This window comes from Amblyomma mixtum, chromosome 4 (assembly GCF_055824585.1).
Source record: "Amblyomma mixtum isolate Tamu chromosome 4, ASM5582458v1, whole genome shotgun sequence".
In the NCBI taxonomy this organism is placed as follows: domain Eukaryota; kingdom Metazoa; phylum Arthropoda; class Arachnida; order Ixodida; family Ixodidae; genus Amblyomma; species Amblyomma mixtum.
Genome location: NC_143015.1, coordinates 136,443,719 through 136,468,132, shown reverse-complemented (window position 1 = coordinate 136,468,132; position 24,414 = coordinate 136,443,719). Strand labels below are relative to the sequence as shown.

Below are 24,414 nucleotides of genomic sequence, written 5' to 3'. Positions count from 1 at the left end.
GGCTCCGGAAATTTCTACCACCTGCAGTTCTTTAACGTGCACTGACATCGCACAGTACACGAGCCTCTAGAATTTCGCCCCCATCGAAATTCAACAGCAGCGGTCGAGGTCGAACCCGCGTCTTCCAGGTCAGCAGCTAAGCGCCATAACCACTAAGCCACCGCGAATCCAAAGTAGCCTAAGGGTTCTACACAAATCTATACAGTTGCCAATTTAATCAGGATGTAAATGACATAGGCAGTACCACACAGCAATAGGATATCCCACCAGTAACGAAAGAGGCAGCAAAGCAAGCCTTAGGCGCCATGCAAAGAGGGAAAGCAAAGCAGCTGGTGTGAATCAGGAAACAGCAGACTTCCTGAAGGACGAGAGGGGGGGGGGGGGGGTGGATTGTGCTAGAAAAGCTACCCTGTATACGCATTGCCTTATTACCTCGAGCGTACCAGAAGCTTGGAAGAACACTAACATAGTCTTAATCCATAACAGAGGAGACGTCAAGGACTTGAAAAATTGCAGACCGATGAGCTTATTGTCCGTAGCCTACAAGGTATTTACTAAGGTAATCGCTAATAGAATCAGGGCAACTTTAGATTTAAATCAACAAAATGATCAGACACGCTTGGGAAAAGAATACTTGACAATAGACCATATATTCACACTATCAAACAGGCGCTAGAGAACTGTGGAGAATGCACCTTCATAGAATACAAGAAAGCATTTCAGTCAGTCGAAACCTCACCAGTCATGCAGGCATTGCCAAATCGGGTTTTAGAAGAGCCTTGTGTAAAAATACTGAGAGATATCGATAAATTCAGCAATAAAATTCCAACAAGGAAGGGTGTGAGGTCGGAAGACACGATCTCGCCAGTGCTGTTCGCCGCCTGTCTACAAGAGGTATTCAGAGGCCTGAATTGCTAACATTTAGGGATAACAGTTAATAAGCAATCTCCGATTCGCTGATGGCATTGCCTTGCTGTCACTCAGGAGATGAACTATCTATTGTGAACAGTAGTTCACAATAGATAGCGAGGTGCTGGAAGTGGTAAGAGAATACGTCTACGTAGGGCAGGTAGTGACCGCAGATCCGAATCACGAAGGCGGAATAACTAGAATAAGAATGGGGCGGAGCGCATATGGCAGGTTCTCTCAGATCCCCAATGGCGGTTTACCAATATCCCTCAAGAGAAAAGTATATAAAAGCTGTACATCACCTATGGGACAAAAACCTGGAGGCTGACGAAACGGGTTTAACTTAAGGTAAAGACAGCGCAGCGAGCTATGAAAGAAAAATGATAGGTGCAACGTGAAGACCGGAAGCGGGCTGAGTGGGTGAGGGAACAACATGGAGGAAAAAAAACAAAAGAGGGAGCGTGACGTCACGCGGACAGCGTTCGCAAGCCGAGTGTTTACGAAGCCGTTTTCTCCCTCAGTTTTTCGCTCTCCGAGTCTGTCCTTTATGTTTTGATTCTGTTAGTGCGCGCGTATGTGCGACCCGCGGCGCGGGCGTGTACAGCAAGGAGGTTGAACTACAGTCAGTCTGCCGCGCTAATCTGCGCATGTGCGCGCGCAGCTGGGCTAGATTTTACCGCACGCTATCACGTGTTGTGATCACGGGGGGACACACTCTCTTTTTTTTACTATATCTTTACTTGTTAAGACTAGGCTTCAAGGTTGTCGCCGGCCGCTCCCTCCTGTTTTTTTTTTTCCTCCATGGGGAACAAACACGGCTTAATGACATCCTAGTTGAAATCAAAAAGAAGTGGGCTTGGGCAGGGTATGTAATGCGAAGGCAAGTTAACGAATGGCCGGCGGTTTGCAGCCTTCGGGCTGCGGCCGTGTATCTGTTTTTTCAGCCAGCGTCCGTTCCGGCGGACGCGGTTGTTGCGACGCGCGTCTTTACTTTCTCTTTTACTCTGTCCTCTTATCTTTCAACTCTCTTCTATCTGCACGTGGCAGCGGTGGTGGCTCGGCTTGAGCCAGTTGGCAGGCCCGTGCACTTTTCCTTTTCATCCTTCTCTCAGTCGCAACCAACCAACGAATGGCCCTTAAAGGCCGTTGTACGATCGTTTTTGAGCGGATCCGCCAGCGAGCGAACCGCTCGCTTTCGGCCTTCGCTCGGGCGTGGGGCGGAATGGGTGTTGTACGATCATTTTGGAGCTGGCGGACGAGGCGGATGGTTTAAAGCGTTCCGATTGGCGCGCCCGGGTTGCCGTCTGTCCAATAGCATATGCTCCTGTTGGCAACCTAGACGGCGCGAAAACGTGGTCTTTTTTTGCTCCTCGGCGACCGGCACTTAGGCTGAACTTCGGCATAGCCATGGCGTGGTTTTTGAAGTTCTTGCTCTTGTACGCGGCTCTCGTCAGCTACCAGATGAGTAGCTCGGCTGTAGAGGTTTTGACTCCTTACATGGGCAACACAAACAGGGTGAACTGGCCATTAGTCGCGCAGTTCGTCGCTGCCGACGCAGTCATTCAGCAGCAGCGTAAGCGTAGGCGCAAGCCTATACGATGTTGCGTAGGGTTCTCTGTGCTGCTGAATGATAGCAGTGATGTCGGGTGAATATGACTGTTATTATTTTCAACTGGTAACCGTCTGTGCAATCAAACACATGCTTTTAGTGAGTTTCCATTGTTTGCAGAAGCAAACCGACATCCTGAGTGGAGTACTTTAACACAGACGTTGGCTGCCTACCTACAACATAACTGCAAGTAAAAAAATAATGGTGCATTTCATGACAATGGCTTGCTAGATTTGAGGATGGTGACCTTGTGGAACACACATCAAACATCTGAACAAGATGAAATTGCTATGACTGATATTTTATGATTCTGGTTCACATACCGCGTACCTCATGTATAGTAGGATAAAACTTAAAAGAAACAGCAGTTGTTAGCACTCGGTCATGGCCCGAGGCATCCTGTATTACTCCACTAACCAATAACAGTAAACAATATAAGTTGTTCGATGTTTGACTTTATTAATCTATCCAGGTATCAGAATTCTAGAGCTTATTTTTTCTTGTAATAAGCTTCTTATGGTAGTATACAATAAAAGTTTTAACAGCGGACTACTTTTTCTGGCGCGGAAGAATTCTGTGCGGCGGTCCAGATGGCAGAGCTTCACTGCAGACTTAAATTGAATCTGACTATAGTGTTCGGTGATAACATGTTCTGACAGCCAAAAACCAAAACTGAACATTGGTTGTTGGCTGAGCTTAGATGCCAATTCAATGCAAACAAAAATATTTGTTGTAGGAATAGATACGCATAGTTAACATGAAACAAAAAGAGACAACCCACAACAAACACCTCACTGATACTGCCAACTGTCCAAAGCGATATCACGAACAGTGTATGCTGGACTGTCCTACACAAGAGGTGACGTAGAGCAGATGCCTGTGTGTGCTCTTAGATAAAAGGGAATAGTACCGAGGCTTAGTCCATGCTACTGCTTCTGACGTCAAGGTGACCTTGACAAGATTGGTTGTTGCATCTGTAGAGAGGGCATCTGCTGCTGCTGGTGTGGACTGCTTGTTCACAGCCTTTAACAATGCTCTGTCATAGCACGTTAAAAAACCCCAGGTGGTCGAAATTTCTGAAGCTCTCTACTACGGCGTCTCTCATAGCCTTAGTCGCTTTGGGACGTTAAACCCCATAAACCAAACCAAACCAAACCAGATCATTTTTTCCCAGCTTGGTTCTTCAGCTGTGGGAAATCCAGCATCACCTGTATATCATTCTTCTTGTGTCCCTGTTCACTCGCGCCGCACTTCAACTCTATCCACATCATAGTATGTGTGGTCAAATGACATCAAACACGCCACTGTCTCTCATTAAAGAAAAGGTGTATGTGTATGTCTGTATTATGCATGCATGAAAAAATCAGCATATTTTAGCATGTTACCATCAGATATGAATGCATCTATACATGAGGAAATTACAATGTTCCCAACCTTTACTAATATGGAAGATCAGTGTTAACTGCAGGTGTTTACAATATCACAGAAAAATAACGACGCAATAATACTGATTTCTTTTCTGATTTTTTTTCGTCATGTTTTTCACACCATTACGAAAATCGAAATAGAAATACTACTCAGTGGCTTCAAAGCGGATATGGTGCGCATCACTGTACTAAAGTGCACGCTTTTGTTCTGCAGTGACAGTGGGCAGGCCGCTTCCTTTTACCAGTGCTTCCTGAGGTGACATTGCAGTGAACATTGTGCAAACCTGTATGCAGCATAGTAAACAAGTGTCGAAAGTTCTGTTGAGAGCCAATCAATGTTGACATGCACAGAAACAAGGTGGCGTATTGTGCGTATGACCACAAAGCATTCTTAACTGTCCCATGAATTTAAAACAAAGTGGTTGCTCCGTATTTCAGAAAAGTATACATGTGCCATCCTCATTAATCCATACATAATTAGATAAGGGAGTAAGTACACTGGCCTAGAGGTTAAGGAAATGCAAGAACCGATTTGGAAAGTTTACATAGCAAATATTGGCGGAGACTAGGATAGAATGCTTTGTATAGTCAAGGGAACGGGAACTGCTTCATATTTTGCAGTTACCTCAAACAAACACAGTCATATGAAGCAGAATGCGAAAAAGTTAATTTTCAGAAATAAGAGCTATGATGTCTCAGGACAGAATGAATTGAGAAATAAGCCATTGAAGTATGTGTGGGCCATAGATGCTTAAGTTCTCCAGTAAAGCTCTACAGCAATCTTGAAGGTACGTCCTTTCTGATCAGTAAAAAATAATATGAGAAATTTTAAGGGCAACTGAGTCCCAAAGAAGCAAGCAAAAGAGAGAATCTGTATTTGTTAATCGATATCCGCACCACTTGTTATATATAGAATAATGTCGTACTAGTTACTAATTACCAATTTCTTAGCAAAATACCCTTATTCCACTGCCAGTCTGGGTTGCAAGGAAACGAATTAACTGAGCCATCAGTAGTCATAAGGAAGTTGGAAAAAAACGAAGTTGAAGTCAGGCCGAAGGATGACGAAGAAAAACAGAAAGGCAGTGATGACTTTTGTCTTTTATTGCTATCTCTTTGCTGCAATCTGATGATGAGAGCTTTTAAGCTCAACCAATTACCCAGTTAATACTATCCTTAGTACATGTGACTATATAAAAGTTACATGCATAAGCATACACATGTAGAATTCTCACTGAGCCACATCATGAAGTCAGTGTGTTGCTCAGCTGAGCAGAACAGACAAGCACAAAGAGAAGCCTGGTCAACAACAGGTGGGTGCACTAATGCATGTTTAGCTTTGCAGTAAGCGAATGTAGGTAGCTAGAGCTAGCTTGTGCAAAGTTAGCCCAAATGCTACTATTGTGTAAATCTGCCCCGATATAGTTTGAAATAAATTATGAACAAAGTTCTCAATGAACACGTTATGCATAAGAGAGCATTGTACTGGTTTGCCGAGGTGACCGCGTGACTGAGCACTATATCAGATCTATTTGTTTTCATATTTATCACACCTCAGTGGTCCTAAATGACATTAGTTTAGTAGCGAGCTTTAAAATGGTGTGCCAGGTAGGAGTTCAGTGAGTTCTTAATTTATAGCATGATTTCTGTAGTAACCACTTCAAAGGACAGTAAGATACACAGCCTTGTGGGATGCAAGACCGTTACAGCCTTCTGTGGCACGAACAAAAACGAATCTTGAAATTCAGTGGCATATGAGCTAAATGAGGCACAAGAGTGTTAGTGCACCTAGTGCACGAGAGACTACAAGTTGGGACTGATTATTTGGGGACGTGTTGGTAAGGAGCAAAAAAAAACCTGCATAAGATGAAGACATTCAAATATGCACTTTTAGTGCTGTCACATTGGACCTTCAAAAATGGCCCGAGAAAATAAAACAAGCGGCTCAGGACTGAACTAATTCAAGGATTCTAGTTAAATTAGATTTGTGCCATGTGCCATTAGAATACCCAAGTTGATGACACACAGAGGAATTGAATGCAAGTAACTTGGAAGACGGTGATACTAACAACACGTCATGGTGTAAATATCCTAGGTTGTGGGTGGGTGTATGAGGATTATTAGGTATTTGAACCAGTATACAGTGAATATACCTTTATCGGAAGTCCTTATAAGTTGGCAAAATGTAATGCTGACAATAAAAAACAATATTACTGCATTCTTAGTAACATTAGCAAACAGGACAATCCAGGGCATGCTAATTGTTGTTTTGAACTGAAATGCTGGTATTGATTGCAATATGGCACACCCCATATGGCTGTCAGTGAAGGCATGTGACAAAACACTGAAGGGACGGTAATAATGCAAGTAATGAAAAGCTGAGGCCCAAAGGAGTTCCTTGGCGGACGTCCGAGATTGCAGGAAAAGGCAAGATACATAAGAATTGGCAAGGGAAATCTGCCGAAGGCTGGCTGTTTAAGCTTGGATCCAGTTTAGAGCTATTGGATGCAAGTTGAAGCACGAGAAAACCAGCCTCACATAAATAGGGGAATCGCATGCTTTTTCAAAGCAAAGAACAAAAGCATCATAGGGGGATGTTGCAGTCAAGGTGCATGTCGTGAAGAACAAGAAAAAGTTGGCTATTGCAGAAATGTCTTCTAAAAGCTTGCCGATTTTAATCAAACAACTTAATGGGCCAAAACAATCTAGCAGGGTCAAGAGTATGAAATGTGTTTGGTGATTTGCAGCACACGCCAATAACACAAATAGGGCCATAGGTGCTGGGTGATGAAGGATTAAAAACAGAGGGGCCAGGCTATAATAAGGCAGGAAGCTATCTGTACAGCATGCACTAGATATGCCTATACAACCTACTTCCTCTCCCGTTGTTACTTTCTGTAAATTTCACAGAACTTTATCACAGCGTACTGTGGGGTGCACCGGTGGCAAGTTGGCATGTCGAAACTGTTGAAGGGACGACAACAGAGCAAGAATTGCTACCCTGTGCAGTGATGTTGTTACCATCGTCTTTGTTCCTAGCGTAGCTTTACCAGCTCCACAGGGCTTATTTTGCAGTCTGCAAGTAGTCATGTCTGTAGCAAGCAGTCACAGGCAAATGAAGGTGGTAGCAGACAGACATATGCAAGTGCATCGACGAGATTTTCTCAAATCTTCGAGAATGGCTTGTTAAACAAAGTGCTGCGGCTGACCCAGGAAGCGCCGCTGAAGAACCGCTTAACACCAATAAGGCCGATTTCGCGAGCAGCTCTGCAACAATAGCATTGCGAACACATCCAGTTTCGTACCACTGATCCCCGGATCGAAAAGGACCATGAGCAAAATCAACAACAGACACTGTCATTGCCTATGAGGTGCTTCAAGACCACTGTATTTTTCTGATTGCAGTGGAAACCAACATCCCATTTAAACTGAATACTGCCAAGCATTTGTCAATATTGACTTAACACTGCTAATCAAAAAGAGAAAAAAAGCAATGGCAAAGGTTTTCTCAATATTTTTTCTTCTTTTTCATCAAGACTCGTTATGCTCAACTTGCTCTGTGGTCAGTTTTGATTGCATAAGCTGCTGCCACATTTTTTTTTTCTGCACTGCATCAATTGAAATGCTCATGAAAAACAGAGTTATGGGTTGGCACATATTAGAGATTGGTACACTGTCAATCAGTCGTGATTCAAAAGCGGCAAGCGGAAGTGTTCAGTCACCCATTCATCACGCCGATATGTTTATTGCAGGCAAATGTGCGCACAGCCGGCAGGAAATAAAAATAAATGACGCTCCCGAAGATACATTTGCACTGCACCGATGTTTTCACACAGGTTACACAGTTTCTCCGGCGAGTCGTAAACCGAGCACCCATCATCACAAAACGTACTGAATGGAGCACCAAAGCGCGGAAGGATGGCGACATCGCTGTTGTCGCCGCAAAACAGTCCTACGGCCGTGCAGCCAAGCTCGCGTCGCGTCACGTCGCACACACGGCGATTCTCAAGCACAGTGCCAACACGAATCGCGAACAAAATGGTAACGAATGCGTAGCCAGCAACAACGTCATGTGCACGCTTCGGTCGCGATCACTACAACCACGGCCGCTAGATACAAAGCGCAAAGCGAGGTGCGGCCCGCCACGTCGCACAGAAACGGCGTCTTGGGCCTAGTTCTCCGTGCGCCCGCCGCGGCGCCACTGCTCGGGGACAACTGCTCGCAGGGAAACGCCGCGACAGCTGCGCCGGTACGCCCGTTGCTCACTGTTTGAGGGCGTAAACAGTGCGCTTCCTAGTGCCTCATTGAAGACTGCATTTTATGCGAAGCATACTAAAATAGCCCAACCCAGCTCCTCGAGCGCGGCGGTGTCGTTACCATTGACCTTTCGTGACCTCCATGTCATACCACGTGATGCGTGACGTCACAGCAGATGAAAAACGGGGGCCCAACTCACGCCGTCGCGCGAGGCGTCGTGACCAAGGATGACCACGTGGTGCGTGACGTCACAGCAGATGAGAAACGGGGGCCCAGCCAGAGTTCTAGGTGGCATTGGCCCATCCAGCGCCCTCTAGTTCTAGGTGGCATTGGCCCAGCTCGCGCCGTCGCGCGAGGCGTCGCGACCAAGGAGGACCACGTGATGCGTGACGTAACGACATAGGAGAAACGGGGCCCCAGCTCGCGCCGTTGCGCGAGGCGTCGCGACAAATGTGTTTCCTGCTTCTGCCGCTAGGTGCGCTGTAGTGAACACGTGATGCTGGAGCAGCGGTATACAAGGGGGTGCGCCTGCCTCTGCTAGGCGTACACGGGATAGAGATGCCTCCTGGAGGCAGGGCTGCTCGTTGGAATGAGAAGCAAAAGTTGCGGCGTGCTACAGAGACTGATGAAGAGCGTGAAGAACGTCTAGCCAAGCGGCGTGCTCGATATGCAACTCGGCGATAATATGCTTCGCATCTGACTAGGCTTAACCTAAGCTAAGCCTCAGCCATTTTTTTCAGTCGTCATTGAAAGCGCCGATTATGCCAGAAATCACCGCAGCAGGTGGGAATCCCCCTTCTAGTGTATGCCTGAACGCTGTCCATAACGGCCGCCTATGCTATGCACGACCGGGCCAGCGTCTCTACCTCAGGGTGTAGCGTTAATGCGCCTGAAGCTTTCATTCTATCTTTAAGGCGAAAGCCTTTATGGCTCATGAGTCGCCAGCGTGTCCGTCCGTCCATGCGTCCGCGGCCGCTGTCATAATGGTTACTTGAGAAGTCAGTAATGATAGTTAACAGTGTGGTAGTAGATGTACGAACAGTAATGAAGATTAGTTAATGATACCCACTAAACGCGCACACTGCGCATGCGCAGTGCCCCATGCGCAATCCTCAGGTGGTTTAACAACGGCGCATGTACACTGACGTCAAAAGTTTGCACAATGGTCGTATCACCCAGAGCTCTCTCAGGTGCTCTCTGAACGTTGATCGAGGAAGGATGCAGCCCGCGCGCGCTCCAATGTCGCCCGCTACGAAACGCGCTCGCGATGCCGTACGGAAGCGTTCAAGAGTAGCCAAACGATCTTCAACAGTTGCCAAGCAGAGGGCAGCGACAGAGGCGGTTAAAGGCTTTTGCCTCTGCGCACATAAGATCGTCAAATTGCTCCCTGATTTTTATTCACTTCTCGATACCCCATGTAGACGGTGAATGAGACGGACGGACACGCACAGCTAGTCACACGCAGTAAATTTCCGCTTCGTGTAACGTCGAATTTTCGCTCTTATATACACAAGTTATTGCAACTTATAAAAAAGAAAAAAAAAAACGATCATTATAGCTGAAGTTGTGGAACTTCATAAGCCCACCTGCAGCCGAGAAAACCACAAAGTACTTGACACTTTTATTGCATGGTCATACAAGAAAGGAAGGAGCCATTCACAGACGAAGAAACTTCTTTGACCTTACTTTTTGTAGTCCATCTCTGTAAAATGCAAAGAACATGCCAGAGACCTGTCGCTTGGCACCCACTTGCTTCCTTTTCCTGACAGTCCTTGGCGAGCGATATTTTCAGCCATTCTTCTCGACGCTGTAGTTCGGAGGGAAACTCGTGATTTCTCACAGTTGGCTGTTTTCTGGAGTTTGTGATGGACAGTGGCACACAGCAGGTGCGCGGCATCGTGCGCGGCATCGTGCCCCATACACGTCACTGACCTCCACACACGCATGCACGAAAAGCACAAAGCGTGCACGGCAGACACGAGGCAAACATTCATTCACGCGCACATGAAAAGTCCAAATCCAGCACCGCAGACGCGAGGCAAGCGTGCTCACTCACGCGCACAGCAGAAAATCCAAATAAAGCACTGCAGACATGAGGAACGTGAGTAGTAGTAGCAGTAGTTTTTATTTTGCATTGAATATGGAAGGCAAACGCGGTTTTACACGAGGCAAACGCGCTCGAACACGACGAAGCAAGGAGCGCTTCGGGAGTCCACTCCCGGGACCTGTCCCCGAACAGTGGCGCCCCCACCGAAAACAGCGGCCGCGACTGTAAACTCCGCCAGGACATGCTCACCCATTGTCGGCGGCGCGACGTGGCTGGCCGCACCTCGCTTTGCGCTTTGCATCAAGCGGCCGTGCTACAACCATCGAAACGAATGCGACTAGCTGCACAACGCCACGTTCATTTCAGCATTCGGAAAGCACGGCGTGCGTAGTGAGCTCTCGAAGGCACACATTTCACTGCCTTGACGTAAAAGCACTCGCTTCGATCGCAATCACTTTCACTACGCGGACACTAGTCACTGTGCTACGCAGCTCATGCACGCTCAAAAGTTCACCGTGAGCAGCTGTTGTTCGCCGCTGTGCGTGATGATCCTCGCAGGAATTAGGAACGCTTGCAGCAACCACAAACAGCCCCATATAAACACTTCGTGACACAGCCAACGTGTAGGTCTTGCGTCGGTTTGAAGAGGCGCTCTGTCAACTACATCAGCGTCGATTTCAACTCGGGAAACTGTCGCTGCTCGCAGCTGCTGCACGCGGAGAAGTTCGCAGTCGCTCTGAACACTCGTAATATCAACATGTGGCCAATATAGTATGCCTCGCGGCATAGGTGCCACCACTACAGCCACGACCTATGCCTCGCTCCCCAGTTCAGTCGACGGACGGCCATCTTGCCCGGCAGGAGCGGATGCCTACGTCATGTAAAAAGCAGCCAATCGCTGCAATTCGGTCGCCGGGCGGTTCGCTCGTCCGCCCCAAAGTTGAAGTTCACCAACTTTCCTTTCGCCTGCCGAACGGGGCGAATGCCTATTGTCTGGTCGTTCGGTCCGCCAGTCCGCCTGCCTGGCGGATCCGCTCAAAAGCGATCGTACAACGGCCTTAACAGTGCGGAGCGGATTCCAAAAGAAGGCAAACGTAGCAGGGGGCGGCAGAAAGTCAGGTGGCTGGATGAAGTTAAGACGTTTGCGGGGATAGGCTGGATGCAGTTGGCACAGGAGAGGGTTAATTGGAGAGGTATGGGAGAGGCCTTTGCCATGCGCTGGACGTAGTCAAACTGATGATGATGATGAAATGAGGAGAGAAACGTCTAGCGACGCAAATAGTAGCAGTAAATGCATTGTTTGCATTAATTCACCCTACACGTTCTTTCCATGCATTCAGTCAACACCTCATTCTCAAAAAAAAATGAAAATTTTGAACAGGACCAATCGGAAAATAAGAACTTGTCTGAGGACAAAACTTTGCCGTTCTTTCTGCGAAAGCTTTCGGCTGAGTGTTTTTTTTTTTCAGCGTTCTTAAAAAAACCGCGTCTGTACCACAATAGATGACTGCCGTACAGAACTGAGATTACTAGGCCGTTTCCAAAAATCGCTGGCGTTCGCGATATTCAAGCCAGGGTACAGTGAACCGGGTTGCCTCACACGTGTCTCCGAGCTGGCACGGAGACGACGAAGATGACGAGGAAACGAACGTATTGCTCTCCCATCATGAGGTGAGTAGCTGCGGTTCTCATTGCGTTCGTCTTATTTTTGCCAGCCCTACGCCTTGAATTCATTGCTGGCACGCGAGAATCAATAACGTTGTTCGCGTGAACGCAGTGGGCGCTCCTGTGCGGCTTGCCGTAGATCCATTCTGGCCTTGGCAGTCGAATTTCGATGGAGGCGAAATTCCCGAGACCCGTGTACTGTGCGCTGTCAGCGCACGTTAAAGAACTCCAGGTGGTCGAAATTTCCGAGCCCTTCACTACTGCGTCCCTCATAGATAAATTGGTTAAATTGGTTCTTGAGGAAAAGAGATGACGCAGTATCTATGGCACATATCTCGGCGGACACCTGAACCGCGCCGTAAGAAAAGGGAGGAAGGTGGGAGTGAAAGAAGAAAGAGAGAAAGAGGTGCCGTAGTGGAGGTCTCCGGAAAATTTTCGACCACCTGGGGATCTTTAACGTGCACTGACATCGCACAGCACACGTGTGCCTCTTGCGTTTCGCCTCCATCGAAACGCGGCCGCCGCGGTCGAGTTCGAACCCTGGTACACCGGCTCTGTAGACGGGAGCCTTACCACTGAGCCACCGCGGCGGGTAAGTCCCTCATAGCCTGAGTCGCTTTGGGACGATAAACCCCATCGAGTTTCTGGCAGATGTTCGAAGGGCCGGATGCTCTGTCTCGCGGAAAATTTTGGGTTTTTGAGGAAAGGAAATGGCGCAGTATCTGTTTCACATCTCGGTGGACACCTGAACCGCGTCGGGATAAGGAGGGAGTGAGAGAAGACGGTGAAAGGCGTGCCGTAGTGGAGGGCTCCGGAATAATGTCGAACACTTGGGGATACTTAACGCGCACTGACATCGCATAACCCACGGAGAGGTGGTGACGAGGTCGGCAGCCTTCGGGCTACGGCCGTGTATCTGTTTTTTTCAGCCAGCGTCCGCTCCGGCGGACGCGGTTGTTGCGACGCGCGTCGTTACTCTCTCTTTTTCTCCCTCTTCTGATCTTTCAACTCTCATCTATCTGCACGTGGCAGCGGTGGTGGCTCGGCTTGAGCCAGTTGGCAGGCCCGTGCACTTTCCTTTTCATTCTTCTATCAGTCGCAACCAACCGCAACCAACCGTAACCCACGGGCGCCTTTTGCTTTTTCGCCTCCATCGAAACTAGAAGGCGAAATTCTATAGGCTCGTCTACTGTGCGATGTAAGTGCACGTTAAAGAACCCCAAGTGGCCGAAATTTATGGAGCCCTTCACTACGGTGTCTCTCATAGTCTGCATCACTTTGGCCCATAAACCAAACCGAAACGCAGCCGCCCCGCCGCGGTGGCTCAGTGGTTACGGCGCTCGGCTGCTGACCCGAAAGACGCGGGTTCGATCCCCGCCGCGGAGGCTGAATTTCGATGAAGGCGAAATGCTAGAGGCCCGTGTGCTGTGTGATGTCAGTGCACGTTAAAGAACCCCAGGTGGTCGAAATTTCCGGAGCCCTTCACTACGGGGTCTCTCATAGCCTGAGTTGCTTCCGGACGTTAAACCCCAATAAACCAAACCAAAACGCAGCTGCCGCGACTGGGCTCGAACCCGGGAACTCCAGCTCAGTAGACGAGCACCTTAACCACTAAGTCACTGCGGCGGGTATAAATAGAATGAATAGTTGCAAAATGCGGCCCCAGAACGCATCTAATCTCTCCTTCCACTGACCGCTCCATATCGTCCTCTTGTACTTTTTTAGTGCGAAAGCACTTCTAGCCGTACTAGCCTCTGAGTAGCTGAAGTGTAACTGGTTCACTGGGTCAGTGGACACCTCAATCGCGCTGTGAGTAGGCGGCACGCAGCTAAAAAAATGAGGTAGCTATTCGCGTTTCCTGTTCTAATCTTCTAAACAGGTTTAGACTCCGTTGATTTTGAGGAAAGGCGCCTAACCGGCTCCCTGGGTCAGTGGACACCTCATTTGCCCTTTGAGGTACAAAGCGGTGGGGTCCACCTGCAAAAGCCGTGCTTCCGCCAACTTGTGCTTAGCAATGCTAAACCTAAAGCCATTTGCTCACCACCTTCAAGAAAGGCGATAGCGCAATCTCAGAAAATAGCACAAGGCTAGGAGAATGATCCGGCAGGTCTCAACCATGAGAAAGAAATAGAAAAGAGAACAGGAATGGTTAGTATAATGAGTATCTGTCCTCGCTTCGGCGAGCGCGGCTTCGGCCGCTTATTTCTTTTTTCAGTAGCGTCCGCTCCGGCTGACGCAGTTGTTGGTGCGACGCGCGTCTTTTCTTTCCTTTTTCTCTTTCCTCTGATCTTTTAACTCTCCTCTATCTGCACGTGGCAGCAGTTGGGGCTTGGCTCGAGCCAGTAGGCAGGCCCGTGCAATTTCCTTTTCATCCTTCTCTCAGTCACAACAACTACAACAACAGGAGTGTCTCGACGTGAGTAAAATTGGTAAATTGGTTTTTGAGGAAAGGAAATGGTACGGTATCAGTCTCATATTTCGGTGGACACCTGAACCACGCCGTAAATGAGGAGAGGAAGGTGGGAGAGAAAGAAGAAAGAGAGAAAGAGGTGCCGTAGTGGTGGCCTCCGGAATAATTTCGACCACCTGGGGATCTTAAACGTGCACTGACATCGCACAGCACGCGGGCGCCTTCCGCCAACATCGAAACGCGGCCGCCGCAGTCGGGTTCGAACCCGGGGTACTCCGGCTCGGTAAAGTTATGAGTAGCAGATTATCGATATCCCAGCAGGGAAGTGACTTCAGCGTGAAGGTTTGGTTTATGGGGTTTAACATCCCAAACCGACTCAGGCAATGAGAGACGCTGTAGTGAAGGGCTCCGGAAGTTTCGATCACCTGGGGTTCTTTAACCTCACTGACATCGAACAGTATACACGGGCCTCTAGAATTTCGCCTCCATCGAAATTCGACCGCCGCGGCCGGGATTGAACCCGCGTCTTTCGGATCAGCAGCTGAGCACCATAACCACTGAGCCACCGCGGCGGCTTTCAGTGGGAAGGGACGTTACCAGTACGGATAATTGCCATTGGCTGGGAGGAAACAACGTCACTTCCCGTAAAGGCATCCACGGCTTGTAATGCAATCGTATTTTCAAACATAATGCGACCCTGTCCATTTTGAATAGAAAGCTTTACTGCTCTAGGTAAAGCCAAGGCCACCGTGCTTGCGGATTTCTCATTCATTTGACCTTCAGATAACGCAAAATGCTGACCCGAAAGACGCGGGTTCGATCCCGGCCGCGGCGGCTGGAATTTCTTTGGAGGAGAAATTCTAGAGGACCGTGTACTGTGCGACGTCAGTGCACGTTAAAGAACACCAGGTGGTCGAAATTTCCGGAGCCCTCCACTACGGCGTCTCTCATAGCCTTAGTCGCTTTGGGACGTTAAACCCCATAAACCATAAACCAACCAGATAACGCAAAAGAAAGGAAAAGAGCATAACTGCCCCCCCCCGAACAGTGGACACCTCAATCGCGCTTTGAGCTACGAAACCGATCCAGAGCGGGAGCTTCGAAAGCAAAGGAAAGCCGCATAACTGCCCTCTCGAAACAGTGGACACCTCAGTCGTGCTTTACGATCCGTGGCGGTAGTTACAGACGTGCGCTGCATGCGTTGGCACCGACAACGTTGTGGTAGGAGGAGGATAAACTTTATTTAAACAACGTTGTGGCAGAAACGCGGCGATGAAGCCCAGATATGCGACACACATACTGCACCATTTCCTTTCCTCAACAACCAATTTACCCATTTTACCATAGGCCGTCGGCGTTCGTTGTGTTCATTGGCGTTGGCGTTGACAACGTTTTACACTCCGATGATTTTGGGGAAAGGAAGCGCGAATAACTGGCTCCCTGGGTGAGTGGACGTCTGAATCGCGCTTTGAGGTACGTTGGATGGTGAGAGAGAGATGTGGGCTGCATGCGTTAGCGCTGACAACGTCGTAGACGCGTGGCACTGCAGCAATATGTCTTACTTGTTTATTGGGGCTTAATGTCCCAAAGCGACTGAGGCTATGAGGGACGCCGTAGTGAAGGGCTCCAGAAGTTTCGACCACCTGCGTTTAAACTTCGTACACTGTTGCCTAGTGTGGAGTACGATCTCTGCTACCGACGTAAATTGATTATTACTCCCTCAAACAACGGTAATTCGCGTTATTTGTAATGATGCATCAGATTCGCATACGCATACACCACCTCGAATTTCGATGGAGGCAAAATTCTAGACGTCCGCGTACTGTGCGACGTCAGTGCACGTTAAAGAACCCCAGGTGGTCGAAATTTCCGGAGCCCTTCACTACGGCGTCCCTTACAGCCCGAGTCGCTTTGGGACGTTAAACCCCTGTAAACCAATCCAAACTAATCCCACTAAGCTAACAACTTGAGCTAGATGGGGAGACATAACGATGGCTGCATGATGCACCATAACAAGGAGCACAGCTGAGACAACCACTTGGACAGGACACAGGCCAGGGTTTGTCACGTGTCCGTAGCTTTCGTGTGGGCCCCGTTTCTCTGGCGCTGTGCACTATTCGATTGTTACTCCGTTTCTGCAAGCTTCATAAACTCTTATGTCCCAAATAGCGTTCTGTAGCCTCCAATAGATGTCGCTTTCCTTAGAATCCGCTCTGTTATCCTACCAGGTCGTCAGTTCTCAGCTCTCCGTATGACAAGCATCGCCTTTGCCCGTTTCCTCCTCTTGATCTCCAGTGGGATAACATTAATATTGACGCGAGTTCGTTCTCTGATTCAGGCATCCCAAGTTTCTGCACGATCATCCCTTACGGCGCGGTTGAGGTGTCCGCCGAGTTATGTGAGACAGATACTGCGCCATTTCCTTTCCTCAAAAACCAATTTATCAATTTACCAACATCGACGCCACGATCAAAAAGGAAACAACGCCTAGATACACTCAACCACCACTTTTAAATTATTATATTTCGGTCCACCCCAATCTCTTCAAGTCATCTTATACGGACTCCGGCTTAAGTATACGGTTGCTAAGGAAAATCTTGGCAGTGCGTATGCATTGTATTTACATTTGAGTTAATGATGCTGCCAGGTATGCCTGATTGATGTATACATATACTGATACATAAACATACATGAATGCGTTATGTTGCCTCTTTTTCGAAGCACGACATTGTCGACCCGTCAAGCTGTTGTAATCGGTATGCAAACCTTATGGTACTGCACTCTCTCCACAGTCTGATGGTGCTTGTGTCACGGCAAGGCCGCTCACCCACCACCTTGGTGCTGGTGAGCTTCGCGTCCATGGTGGTGCTGGGTCTGCTGCTTCACCGCTTCACGGGCACCCTGCTCAGGCAGCACTTCCCCACGCCGCTGTGTAATAAGGGGTACGCCGGCGACCGGCTCGGCGCCACCGAGGTGTTGGTGGCCGTGCGGACGTCGCCTAGCAAGCACAGCCTCCGAGAGGCCATCCGCAAGACCATGTTCCACCCGAGCGTGCGCGCCGTGCTGCCCTGGCAGCTCGTCTTCTACATGGGACACTCCGTAGACCTCGTCAGGTAGGACTGTTCTGCTGGCTAAAAGTGGTAAAAACGAGAGAGAGAGAGTGTGTCAGTTTGTTAAGGAGAGCATATCAAGTTGCTCAGTATATCTTATGCGTGGTTTACAAAGGCAAGTTGATTTTTCAGCTGTTCAGAGAACACCAGTTACTCCAGGATGAGGGTGAAAGGAGGGCGACGGGACAGGATAAAAGACAGTGCTCGCTATTGGCATAGGAAGCACTGTAGATGAAGCAGAAAGGGTCAGGAGGAGAAAGTACATTACTCGTGATTGGTGCAGCAAGCAGAGCAGTTGGGACAGAGGGGGTCAGAGAGTGGAAAGACAGTACTCGTGATTGGCGCAGGAAGCAGAGCAGTTGGGACAGAGGGGGTCAGAGAGTGGAAAGACAGTACTCGTGATTGGCGCAGGAAGCAGAGCAGTTGGGACAGAGGGGGTCAGAGAGGGGAAAGGCAGTACTCGTGATTGCCACAGGAAGCAGAGCAGTTGGGACAGAGGGGGTCAGAGAGTGGAAAGACAGTACTCGTGATTGGCGCAGGAAGCAGAGCAGTTGGGACAGAGGGGGTCAGAGAGGGGAAAGGCAGTACTCGTGATTGCCACAGGAAGCAGAGCATTTGGGACAGAGGGGGTCAGAGAGTGGAAAGATAGTACTCGTGATTGGCGCAGGAAGCAGAGCAGTTGGGACAGAGGGGGTCAGAGAGGGGAAAGGCAGTACTCGGTACTGTCATAGGAAGCACTGCTGATGAGACAAAAAGGGTCATAAGGAGAAAGGACAGTATTCGTGATTGGCACAGGAAGCAGAACAGTTGGAATAGAAGGGGTCAGAAAGGGAATATACAGTGTTAATGTTGGCACAGGAAGCACAGCAGATGGACAGGAGGGGTGACAACGTGTAGTCGGTACAGGAGCTATCGTACTTTTGTGGGCTGACATGATCGTGCACATCTACACCAACAGCGCCCAGCGTAGACAACGACACGATACTGACACCACAGCGCTTGTGATGTGTGATGTGACTGTGTCAGTTAGGTGTCATCTATGGTGATTTTACGGGCGCCTCAAGCTATCCGGCACGCCGCCGCCACAGAGGACTCCTCCTCTTAGACAGCCGAGTTGGAATCGCGCTTGTTTTAAAATTTCAGTTTAAGCTCGCGCTCGTTTGTCCATGGTAGCAACCTCGTGTGAGCCAGGCTCTAGCTTCTCTAGGGTCTAAAGGAATAAAGGACAGACAAGAAATCGTTGCCCGCTGTTTGGAAACGCGAGGCGTGAAGGCGGACCAGTAGACGGTCGACGCGTGCTATGGCGAGAATTCAAGGTCAATGACATCGCCGATGAAGGCTCTTGTATGACGAACGACTGAATGACCGAACTAGAAACGCAGATTTAACTTCACCAGTTTTAACTGATAAAGCGTTTTGCGTTTCTTCCTGCTCATAAATTCTATTACCCACGTGCTGCTTTGAAACATAATGCAGATTTCTAATCGTGTGTAGAGATGGAAAGTGAAAACAATTATGTCACACTTTCAGCCAACTGTTTTGTAATCAGTGGGACGGGAGTTATGTAATGAACGTGAAGCCGCTATGACAAAATTATTTCCGTTCGATTTTACTACATATATACCATCCGCCCGTCTCAATGACTGATTCGGGTCACATAATGGGCATTAGGGTAATAACGCTCTGCAAAAAGAAAACCGAGTTAAATTAAATTCCAAAGAAACCATATCACCTCGCCCCCTTTCCGTGGACAACAAAGCACCTTATCACCACACACCCACGCCGTGGTAAAGACTGTCATTACAGAAACGGTAGGGCACAAAACTCTACGCTCTTGGAAGGTGCCCGTTACGACAACAAAACTTCGGTTTTATAAAGTTTATGAATACAAAACACCGCGCAGACCACGGGACTAGGAAGAAGAAGACGGTAAAGCGCGGTGAATATCAAAGGAGCACCGGGGACAGCTCCATACAATTATTCTTAGCAGTACAATTATTTTTATCGCACAAGTACAAGTGAGCACAGCTTGCAAGAACGACCATTGAGTCTCGGCAGCTCGATCTATGCCACACTCCCGCCTTTGCGCCCTCCTCCCTCAGTCTTACTTGTAGTGAACGCCAATGGGGATATAGTTACTGGTGCATCAGTGCGCACAAGGACAACACAAGTAGCGGAAGAGATCGCCATAGCTCTAGCCCTCACTGAAGCCAATCGGCAGGGACTGAGTTACTGGATAGCGACGGATTCTCAGGCTGCAGCAAGGGCATACAGAGATGGAAGGATCGGCCGAAAAGCCGCGAGTATCCTCTTCGAACAAAAACAACACAGACATGGATCAAACAACACAAGCATTCAACACACCATCGTTTGGGTCCCTGACACTGGGGTTGAGGGAAATCTCATGGCAGACACCGTTGTCCGAGGGTTCACGAACCGGAGGGCGGATTTGCCGGTCGAACCCTTCAGCACGCCAGAATCTTACGGGGAGGCAATGAAGGCGTTGTTGGGAGCGCGCAAGAAATACTCGGCTCCGACGGATATCCTCGACAGAGAGCAGGCCACCACGCTCAGACGACTACAAACAGACACCTACCCAAGCAGAGCCATGTATCACAAAATGTGGCCGAACAGATACGCGAAAGAGTGCGTGTGGTGTGGGGGCTACGCCACAACGTACCACGCCACCTGGGGCTGCGAAAAAAGCCCTTTACTACCAAAGGTAAATAGCCCTAGTCTGGAGCAGTGGGAGGCCCTCCTGACTGACTCCGACCCGAGCACACAGCTTATGCTGGTGACGAGGGCCAAGGCAGCGGCGGAGGCCAACGGGATCCTGGACTAGGGAAGACCGACCACTGAAGCTCCACATCTATCTATCCCCATCCCCCTACTCCCTAACTCTTCCTTTTGAAAAAAAAAATAAATGTTTTCACTACTACTACTACTACTACTTGTAATCTGCTTGTTTCGGCGATGCCGTCACCTCGTAGTGCTTAACGTTAGCAGTTATTGCCCACTTTGCTAGACTTCCCGCGATATGAGCCATTGAGTAAACTCTTTAGTCTTCCAGGGTCATTGCCAACGCTTCTATGCTGGCAGTAGTAGTCTGTACCTCCAGCCGCACTGAGCAGTCTTGGGGACAAATGTGCGACCCAGAGGGCGTACAAGGTTCGATGTCGTGCAAGCACGGCGATGCCCCCTCAGGGACCCCACCCCCCGCGCAGGTCCCGGGCTCTTCGGCGCGAGGTCCTCAAGGGCGACGTGATCATCGCCCCGTACGAGGCCACCGTCCAGAACAGCGTGAAGATCTTCGTCGACGCCATACGCTGGGTGCACGAGCAGTGCAGGCCGAACCTGCGCTACTTCATCCACACCAACGACACCACGCTGGTGGACCTGCTGGCCGCGCACGAGTACATCGGGGCGCTGAACGAGACCAACGACCGGTACTTCCACTGCGTGCCGGTGCAGCTGGTGCAGGTGAACCGGGACATGAACAGCTCGCTGTTCGTGCCGGAGACCCAGTTCCGGGACGATTTCTGGCCCACGCACTGCGAGGGGGACGCGTACATCATCCACGCCAAGCACCTCAAGTCGCTTCTGCGGGGCTCGGTGGCCATCAAGCAGTACCCGCGCCTGACTCAGTACGTCACCGGACACCTACCTGTCGTGGCCCGGGTGGGACACAAGAACATCACGAGAAAGGTATTTTGATTGATTTACTGATTGATTGATTGATTGATTGATTGATTGATTGATTGATTGATTGATTGATTGATTGATTGATTGATTGATTGATTGATTGATTGATCGGTCGATCGGTCGGGTCGGGTCGGGCCGGGTCGGTCGGTCGTTCGGTCGGTCGGTTTCGTCGAAACTTGTTTATAAGGGTTAAAACTCCGTCCGTGTATAACCACTCTCCTTTGATGGGAATGATACCACGAAGATATAACGGAGGCACATAACAGTAGAACTTCATTTCTGGCTAGTTCGTGCATTTTACTTTTAAAAAGTGCTTAGCGAGGACGATACAATGCGGAACGCATAGAGGAAGACCAGAAGCGCAGGAAGGGATCCTATGGTCGGATGGTGCTCAGGAACGAAGCGCAGATGCCGCTCAGGGGAGGCCCGCTAGCTACCTCGGTATTTCTTCATCTTCTGCTCAGTTGTTATTCATTTCTCAGGGCCAACACTAATCGGCGCGAAACGCTTCCACAAACCTTCCGTCCTCCTTCGGCGCACCAACGTTTCGCACGCATTCGCGACAGGCCGCTTCTTATCGTTCGCAGTCCCTCTTGGCATACTCAGGGCCGGCCGGTTCCCAGGTGAATTAGCACGTATGCGGTACGGCTTAAAGCGCATGCAGCGCACCTCAATGACTCCCCACCATTTCGTCCTACTGAGAAATGTTCCAGCGCACGGCATAGAGCTTGCTTGCACCGTCTACACGCTTAAGGGTGTGGGGCGTCGAATCAGTGGACAAACCGAATGTATTGCTAAGGCAAGATTACCGCTGGTCCTTAAGGGTAACGGAGTGGATAGCGAAGGCAAGCGTAGCAGGGGGCAGCAGAAAGTTAGGTGGGTGGATGAGATTAAGAAGTTTGCGGGGATACGGTGGCCGCAGCTGGGAAAAGGACAGGGTTAATTGAAGAGACATGGGAGAGGCATTTGCCCTGCAGTGGGCTTAGTCAGGCTAATGATGATGATGATGACAGTACGCGCCACGAAATACCATCGAGATCGTAGTGCGTGGACGAGGGCAAACGCCAAAATCAACGACCCGCTTCGCACGCTCAGTGCCTGTGGCATTTAGCTGCTGATCGCCAGTTCGCGGTACCGAACCGGCCCGCGGCTGCCGCACGCAAAAAGGCCCTTTGTGCTTAAAGGACCAAGGTGGTCTCAGATAATCTGAGGCCATCCACTGCGGCGTCCCTCATGTAGCCCAAGTGCCGCTTCAGGACGTTAAACTCCACGTACCATACCATAGCATTCCATGCGATGCCATACCATACCATACCCGGGTTCAAACCTGGCCTCGGCGGTGGCATCTCGATTGAGGCGAGATGCTGGAGGCTCGTGTACTGTGCGATATCCGTGCGCATTAAAGAACCGCAGGTGGTCGAAATTATCCGGAGCCCCCCACAACGGCGTCCCTCACAGCCCGGGTCGCTGTGGGAGGTTAATCCTGTAATGTCGAAGCATACGTGCCATAATTCTATTTGCTCACAAATTCAACTCTATACACATGCCGCCGCTGTGGCTCAGTGGTTATGGTGCTCGGCTGCTGATTCGAAAGTCGCGGTTACGATCCCGGCCGCGGCGGTCGAATATAGATGGAGGCGATATTCTAGAGGCCTCTGCACTGTGCGATGTCAGTGCACGTTAAAGAACCTCAGGTGATCGAAATTTCCGGAGTCCTTCACTACGGCGTCTCTCATAGCCTGAGTCGTTTGAGATGTTAAACCCCATAAAACCAACCAAACCAACATTTTCAATGGGGATACCACACCATACCATACCATGCATACTAATGATATTGTACCGTGCATACCATCAAAATCAACGTAAAAACCATATACACACTTTTTTCACTAGGGCGTTGCCGACACCATGGCGCAAGCACGGTGTAGGTGTTAAAGCCTGCGAGCGATTAGGTGGCGCCCAGATTATAAAGCACTGCGGCCGAGGACCGTGCGTGCCGTATGGTCTGAAACGAAGACAGTCACCGCACCTTTCCTTCCTCCTCTCCCTTTTCGCAGGTACGTGCTGAGGATGCGCAGCAGCCGGCGGACGAAGTTGCCCCAGAGCGGCCCATATTCGTCAGTCGACTCAAGAACATCTCGAAATGGAAGCCGCAGTGGCTCAAGACGCTCATCTGCTACGCAAGCGCCAACGAGACCAAGGAGTTGACGGATAAGATCATGGGCAAGATCAAGATCCAGATGCTAGACTGAAGGACGCGACTGCACACTGCCTCGAAGCTAGAGCCATGGCTGTCTTCTTCCCAGTCGGGCCGGCGCAATGGCAGTTTCATGCTGGCTTGTTCGCACACACTATACCCTGTTTTTGCATTCCTCGTGGAAATCCTTTACCGACCTGGTTTCTCGCGAGCGCTGTGACAAGCCGGTCCCGTGGGTTTGCGTTTCGCAAGGTATTTTTTCATCCACGTTCTCCTGTGCTTTGAGCAGTGCCACGCGACCGAGACCTTTGGAAAGACTATGGTTCCTCTGCAGTGATGACACTTTTTTACTCGCCGTCTCTCCGTGTACTAAACGTTCTTCTTGAAATTTTTGTGTTGCAACCATTTGACGCGCGAGCGCTTTGTTTTTGTTTTCTTTCTTTTTTGTTGTTTGGTTTTTTTTTCTTTTCGTGTACTCTTCCTGCGTTGTCTTGTGCCCCGGGTAGCGATTCTCGCACAAACTGAACTAGGCAGTTAGGAAGTTGTTCCTGTCGGAATGTGGAAAGAATGCCGTTTAACCGAAAGCTCGGCCCGCATACGCTTCGCTGAGTTCACAACTCTGGCTTTAGAGGACTCGTTTCAAGAAAATGCAACCTCGGAGCAATCCTGGAGATTCAGAAAGTGGCTGGCACGACTGGCACGTTTAAAAGTTCTATAGTGCGTCTTTTGTCCTGTGTCATGATATTCTTTATTGTTGTCATTTTCTTTTGTTCTGCCCTCCTTTCGAGCCATCTACAGTTCCGGCGGCCAAAGTGACAGTTGTACCACGGGGGTTGGTCCTGGGACGCAAGAAATTTGTTTGCCGCTGTTCTTTGCTCTTACCTCCCACAAGCCTGTTTGTACTGTGTGGTCTGTGGTACTGTTGTACTCTACCTTGTTCCTGTTGTATATTTACAGTGTGTGCTTTCTTGAATAACAGTGTAGTACTGTGCTCACTTCGTTACTTCGTCTCCGAACACCTATTTACTGCTACAGCGATTAAGCGTGTCAGCTGGAATACGAGGATTCAGAATGCTGCCTT

The 24,414-nt window shown here is 49.4% G+C and overlaps 1 protein-coding gene across 2 annotated transcripts; it reads left to right on the top strand.

The window, feature by feature from the left end:
* The first annotated feature begins 11,796 nt into the window (after nucleotides 1–11,796).
* LOC149348364 (N-acetyllactosaminide beta-1,3-N-acetylglucosaminyltransferase 8-like) lies at nucleotides 11,797–23,790 on the top strand. Of its 2 annotated transcripts, none has more exons than XM_089585802.1 (4): nucleotides 11,797–11,920; nucleotides 17,117–17,437; nucleotides 20,659–21,139; nucleotides 23,194–23,790. In XM_089585802.1, exons 1-4 carry the CDS (start codon nucleotides 11,883–11,885, stop codon nucleotides 23,386–23,388), a joined length of 1,035 nt encoding a protein of 344 aa, XP_089441928.1. In that variant the 5' UTR covers nucleotides 11,797–11,882; the 3' UTR covers nucleotides 23,389–23,790. The 2 variants fall into 2 exon arrangements, with proteins under 2 accessions (XP_089441928.1, XP_089441929.1); XM_089585803.1 differs by lacking the exon at nucleotides 11,797–11,920 and adding an exon at nucleotides 16,867–16,971.
* Nucleotides 23,791–24,414: the final 624 nt, after the last annotated feature.